Here is a 6,930-nt window from a genome sequence, read left to right as displayed (position 1 = left end):
AAGGGTATATGGTAACAAGGCTTGTTGATGCTCATATACACATGCTCTGCTAAGACCCGCACAAGCCAGTGTCAAAAAGCCTCAACTTTTTCCAAAAGCAAATTCTATCATCTCAATGCTACTGGTCGATGTTTGGAAAAAAAAATACAGGAGCAGGGTAGGAATAAGCTTAACTTATTCCTGCAGGTGATATCCAGGGATATAGAAGCATCAAAATATCAGCTGCACTTCAACTGTACTGACTGCATTTTTGCTGTAAACCATAACAGTGATAGCATTGACAGAACAGCATAAACAGATCTGGGAGTGTGGCTTTCAGTTAGTTCTTTTTGGCAACCCATCCCATGAGAGTTAGTGTCTCGCCAGTTCATCTGTTCTGTTATATTTAATCAAATCTGACTAACCCAGTGCACTGCTTGCTATTAATTCTATCTGATGGTGTTTGCGTGTTTAGGTAAAAATACAAATAAGGTCCCCATTTGGAACACTGACAAGTAAAGGGCATACATATATATAGTAGCAGTCAAAAGTTTGGACACACCTACTCATTCCAGGGGTTTTCTTTATTCTCTACTATTTTCTACATTGTAGAATAATGACGACATCAAAACTATGACATAACACATATGGAATCATGTAGTAACCAAAAAAGTGTTAAACAAATCAAAATCTATGTTATATTTGAGATTCTTCAAAGTAGCCACCCTTTGCCTTCATGACAGCTTTGCACGCTCTTGGCATTCTCTTATCCAGATTCATGAGGTTGTGTTGTGGCAAGGTAGGGGTGGTATAAAGTAGATAGCCCTATTTGGTAAAAGACCAAGTCCATTTATTTGACAAGAACAGCTCAAATAAGCAAAGAGAAATGACAATTGCTTTAAGACATGAAGGTCAGTCAATGCGGAACATTTCAAGAACTTTGAAAGTTTCTTCAATTGCAGTCGCAAAAACCATCAAGCGCTATGATGAAACTGGCTCTCCCGAGGACCGCCACAGGAAAGGAAGACCCAGAGTTACCTCTGCTGCAGAGGATAAGTTCATTAGAGTTACCAGCCTCAGAAATTGCAGCCCAAATAAATGCTTCACAGAGTTGAAGTAACAGACACATCTCAACATCAACTGTTCAGAGGAGACTGCGTGAATCAGGCCTTCATGTCAAACTGCTGCAAAGAAACCACTCCTAAAGGACACCGATAAGAACAAGAGACTTGCTTGGGCCAAGAAACACGAGCAATGGACATTAGACCGGTGGCGATCTGTCCTTTGGTCTGATTAGTGTGTCTTTGTGAGATGCAGAGTAGGTGAACGAATGATCTCCGCATGTGTGGCAGACATATCAGTGTGGATGACGGATCACCACCTCAAGCTGAACCTCGGCAAGACGGAGCTGCTCTTCCTCCCGGGGAAGGACTGCCCGTTCCATGATCTCGCCATCACGGTTGACAACTCCATTGTGTCCTCCTCCCAGAGCGCTAAGAACCTTGGCGTGATCCTGAACAACACCCTGTCGTTCTCAACTAACATCAAGGCGGTGGCCCGTTCTTGTAGGTTCATGCTCTACAACATCCGCAGAGTACGACCCTGCCTCACACAGGAAGCAGCGCAGGTCCTAATCCAGGCACTTGTCATCTCCCGTCTGGATTACTGCAACTCGCTGTTGGCTGGGCTCCCTGCCTGTGCCATTAAACCCCTACAACTCATCCAGAACGCCGCAGCCCGTCTGGTGTTCAACCTTCCCAAGTTCTCTCACGTCACCCCGCTCCTCCGCTCTCTCCACTGGCTTCCAGTTGAAGCTCGCATCCGCTACAAGACCATGGTGCTTGCCTACGGAGCTGTGAGGGGAACGGCACCTCAGTACCTCCAGGCTCTGATCAGGCCCTACACCCAAACAAGGGCACTGCGTTCATCCACCTCTGGCCTGCTCGCCTCCCTACCACTGAGGAAGTACAGTTCCCGCGCAGCCCAGTCAAAACTGTTCGCTGCTCTGGCCCCCCAATGGTGGAACAAACTCCCTCACGACGCCAGGACAGCGGAGTCAATCACCACCTTCCGGAGACACCTGAAACCCCACCTCTTTCAGGAATACCTAGGATAGGATAAAGTAATCCTTCTCACCCCCCTTAAAAGATTTAGATGCACTATTGTAAAGTGGCTGTTCCACTGGATGTCTTAAGGTGAACGCACCAATTTGTAAGTCGCTCTGGATAAGAGCGTCTGCTAAATGACTTAAATGTAATGTAAATGACTTAAATGTGGTTCCCACCGTGAAGCATGGAGTAGGAGGTGTGATGGTGCTTTGCTGGTAACACTGTCTGTGTTTTATTTAGAATTCAAGGCACGCTTAACCAGCATGGCTACCACAGCATTCTGCAGCGATACACCATCCCATCTGGTTTGCGCTTAGTGGGACTATCATTTGTTTTTCAACAGGACAACGACCCAACATACCTCCAGGCTGTTTGACCAATAAGGTAGAGTGATGTAGTGCTGCATCAGACCGCCCTGGCCTCCACAATCACCCAACCTCAACCCAATTGAGATGGTTTGGGATTAGTTGGACCGCAGAGTTAAGGAAAAGCAGCAAACAAGTGCTCAACATATGTGGGAATTCCTTTAAGAATGTTGGAAAAGCATACCAGGTGAAGCTGGTTGAGAGAAGGCCAAGAGTGTACAAAGCTGTCATCAAGTTTAAAGGTGGCTACTTTGAAGAATCTAACATATATTTGGTTTCGTGTAACACTTTTTTTGGTTACCTCATGATTCCATATGTGTTATTTCACAGTTTTGAGGTCTTCACTATTATTCTACAAAGAAAATAGTAAAAATAAAGAAAAAGCCTTGAATGAGTAGGTGTGTCCAAACTTTTGACTGGTACTGTATATATGTATATATGTTAACTTTTTATAGATTTGTTACATTTTCACAAAAGTTGTGCTATAATAGTGGACCAATAGAGCGCCAGTCAAAGATATTTTTCCAGCACCCCAATTGAAAATAACATTCACTAAAAGTACCCTGCACCAACAAACTTCTTCCCGTGGCTATACGTTTTGGTTTTTGCCCTAACACAACACAGCTGATTCAAATGATAACAGCTTGATGATTAGTTGATTATTTGACCGGTTAAAGGATGAGAGAGGGAGGGGTCTGACTGGATGGGTCCTTAAAAAAGGAGAGCAGGAAACAGTAGAACTCAACTCACAAACAGAGCGCTGACATGACCAGACTACAGGTGAGAGTTCAACATAGTCATCTAGTACTGTATCTGCTTTCATCCCAAATGGTAATCTATGTGGTGCACTACTTTTGACCAGGACCCATCGGGCATATGTGACCCTATTCAAATGTAGTGCGTTAGTTACATAGGGCAGGGGTCTCCAACAGGTCATAGTAGTTTGCCAAACAATTCAGATTTTAAATTTTTTTTTTTTCACGTGTTCAACTGTCAAACAAATCTCGAGTATCAGACACTGCAAGTTACTAAATCAACGCGACTTGACGTTATCCCACCTCTGGTTAGTCAACTATTGGCTTAAAACGTCACATTTAAAACCATATCTGCCAATTAATTTCCAGCAATATTGCCTTGTCGCTCACTCCCTGTGTAGCCAGTTGATGCCTAGTGGGTTGCCAGATTCTTTCACAACTAAGTATTAACTGCAAGGTATACTTGTCAAAAGTATAGAAATGGTATCTATTGTTATTTGCAAACGTTGCCATGAAATGAGCAGCAATTGGCAATACAGAACCATCGCTAGACTGGCACATTCGACCACACATTGCTTTCTCATGTGTTACTTTTCTTCCAGACATAAAATAAATGGTATTCTGATGTGATTTAAGCACTGCCTTGGACTCAGAACATTACATTTTGTTCTCCATTACCAATTGTAATTGAGTGGCAAACCAGGAAATTGAACTGAGAACATTTATGAAAATGGCTGTAATTTGGGGTTTAAAATCACAGCTTTTTTATAGGGCCCCTTTAGTAGTTTATTACTCATTTTACTGTGTCTATTGCCAGAACGGTACACTGAAGAGTTGTAGGGCAGAGAAGAATGAGCCTATTTGAAAGAAGTCGCTTGCGACGTGTGTATTAATAAAAGGTAGCTCATGCCAGGCAAGTTGCGTCTCCTGCTCTAGAAAAATGTACTTTACCAGCCAATTTCATTTGCAAAAAGGTGACTTACTAGGTGTGCCATGCATCGGGGTTAGTTATCTAGGGTGCTGTTTTGGGGAGAACCCAAGAGCATAGACTTCTCCTTATTCCCGTGTGCCAGGCTAATCTACTCTGTGGTGGAAGAGATGATACCTGGTATTCCTTAGCCCTTCATTAGTTGAATGTGTTAAGTGGACTTGCTGGGGTACTCGAGGAGAGGTTGGGGAAACACTGATGGCTTATCTCGTGTGTGTGTGTCTCAGGAGACTATCACCATGACGATGTTGACCCTTCTACTGCTTCTCGGCGCTGCCTTTACACTGGGCGACAGAATGACTGCGCGCATAGCAAGTAAGAGTCAGCCTCACACTACATCACGAGTGTCAAACGCATTCCACGGAGTCTCTTGCATCTGCAGTTGGCTTACCTTTCAATGAAGACCTAGACAACCAGGTGAGGGGAGTTCCTTACTAATTAGTGACCTAAATTGATCAATCGAGGGAGGAGCGAAAACCTGTAGACACTCTGTGCTCTGTGGAATAAGTTTGTGCTTTACATCATTGATTGTGTATATTTTGTTGTAGTGTGGCATGACTGATCTCCAAATGTTATTTTTGATGCAAGGGTCAGTCTGGACTATCCTTTAAAGTCTGCTGCAATTTCGGAACCCTCCCTGTCTTCTCCTTTCAGATGATTTGGTGACATTTGCAGCAGACCGAAGAAACCCATGCCCCAGAGGCTGGTTCCAATTTAATTCGCGCTGCTTCATGTTTGTCAAAACTGCAAGGACATGGCCCAATGCAGAGGTATAATGCTTGCTTTCTACAATTGAAGTCAACTTAGTTTTTTGACTTTAAGGTGCTTTGGCCTTTAACAGGCGCCTCATGTAAAATACTGAACCTCCCTTACTTAATATGCTGTAATTGCAAATTTCTATAGGCTTTTCAATATTGTGTGGAGTTGGGCCCTCTTGTATATTAGAACCCTCAAGGCATGGGTTAAGACTGAGATGAACTAATTCCTATATTTGAGAGTCCAGAAGACAAATTCTCAGACTGGACAACTGACTAATACTTCCATTATGACATGTCTTTGTCTCTGTGTACTGCTTGCTCTAGCGCCACTGTCAGTTACTTGGAGAAAAACTGAAGCCTGTGTACAACACTGTAAAGTACCTTGGCGCAAACCTGGCATCTGTGCACAGCTATGAAGAGTCCCAATTTGTACAGGCGGTGGTGTTGATCGCGACTGGCAGTTTCCCTCTTACCTGGATTGGCGGATTTGATGCTGTTCAAGCAAATGTGGAAAAGGTGACTTAAGACTAATAAAACCATCAGCTCGGAGTAGGTGTTAAGACACTGGTCAGACAACTCTGTGCCAGGAGTAATCAACTCGCCAGTTTCTCAGCTGGTAATGACCACAGTTTGAGGTACCGCAGAGGAAAGATTGACATTCGCAACTCGAGTTCTAAGTGGAATTAGGAAATTACCATTATATCCACACTCCCATTTGAATAACTGTAAATTGCTTTGGCACAGTAGGCATGAAGTTACTTGCCTACCTTTTAACCAAACACTATTCAAGTAAACATGGCCCAATGTCATCTCTTTAAACTGATATTAATGTGATTTTAAGTATTTAGGCATGTGACCTATGCCTCGTGTGAAGTCATTGGCAAAAGCAAAAGAAATACTGTTGGTTGTAGGTCTAGATTTGAGTTGAGCATCTCGAAATATCCAGAGCAATTGCCACAGATGATCCATTAGATGAACCAGATACTCCATTGGCCTCTAACGATGTGAAGAGTCTGCAATGTCGGGCAGATTCGAGGGACAGGCACAACTCCGAGAGAAATGTTTTTTCTCAGTTTCTGGCATGTCATGTGTGCTACTTGTATCAGTACTCGTAACAACCTAAGCATTACAAAACGTATATTTGCTCAAATAAGCCATTATGTTTTCCGTTAATGAAATTCGACATCTTATTGACGGCCATACAAAAACGAGTTGCTTGGTGACCAGGAAAAACGCTACCCGCTTGAGAAGGCAGATTTTGGGCTTAGTTATCCTTCTCGCTTCGCCTCTTCCTCTTTGCTATGGCGCAGAAACGACTTACTAGCTGTCTTTTTCTATTTTTGGGATTTCTAGAAATGTGGTTGTAGTATCAACACTTGTGTATTTTTTTTCACCCAACAGTTCCAGTGTCAGTCTGCACGTTTTGGTAGTGGTGGCTTTTACCGTTTTGTTGGAGGAAAGACCATGAGTGTTGTATTTTAGAAATTGTTCAGCAAGCACATGTAACATTTGATACTGAGATCTCACTACTTCCACACAGGACAGGCTATGGTTCTGGAGTGACGGCTCCAAATTTGATCACGAGAGCTGGGCTGAAGGGGAGCCGAATAACCACAATGGTCGCAGAGAGCCATGTATTCAGATCAACTTTGGAGGTACATTATCATTCATCAAATTAAACTTTTTTTGAGTAAGTTTAACAAATAAATGTGACTTTTCTCTTTTCGTGTGTACATCGAGAGGTAATTTCTATTTCGTGTTTCCTCTTAAGCTGAAAACGGCTGGAACGATGAATCATGTGGAGACAGCTATCCCTCCGTGTGCTCCATAAGAACCTGTTGAATCCTTCAAACTGTCAATTGAAACCAAAAATGCTACTCTGGTGTCAGCATCCTAACTGCAAATGTTTCATGTTAAAATATGTTTGACTTGTTGTGTAACTATTGTAGCTTGTTGTCAATAAAACGGGTGTACGTA

General features: G+C 43.0%; 1 protein-coding gene across 1 annotated transcript; it reads left to right on the top strand.

The window, feature by feature from the left end:
- The first annotated feature begins 3,127 nt into the window (after window positions 1–3,127).
- On the top strand, window positions 3,128–6,930 carry LOC135565681 (ladderlectin-like). The gene is made up of 6 exons (XM_065013376.1): window positions 3,128–3,232; window positions 4,423–4,510; window positions 4,850–4,965; window positions 5,278–5,469; window positions 6,494–6,608; window positions 6,725–6,930. Exons 1-6 carry the CDS (start codon window positions 3,218–3,220, stop codon window positions 6,793–6,795), a joined length of 597 nt encoding a protein of 198 aa, XP_064869448.1. The 5' UTR covers window positions 3,128–3,217; the 3' UTR covers window positions 6,796–6,930.

The sequence above is a fragment of the Oncorhynchus nerka genome, linkage group LG9b (genome assembly GCF_034236695.1).
Source record: "Oncorhynchus nerka isolate Pitt River linkage group LG9b, Oner_Uvic_2.0, whole genome shotgun sequence".
NCBI lineage: Eukaryota > Metazoa > Chordata > Actinopteri > Salmoniformes > Salmonidae > Oncorhynchus > Oncorhynchus nerka.
Note: the sequence above shows the minus strand (reverse complement) of the source record. Positions and strands in the feature narration are given on the sequence as shown.

Coding starts and splice junctions, on each gene's coding strand:
- LOC135565681 (XM_065013376.1), top strand. Junction 5,470..6,493: donor TTCAAGCAAATGTGGAAAAG/GTGACTTAAGAC, acceptor ACTTCCACACAG/GACAGGCTATGGTTCTGGAG. Junction 6,609..6,724: donor TATTCAGATCAACTTTGGAG/GTACATTATCAT, acceptor TTTCCTCTTAAG/CTGAAAACGGCTGGAACGAT.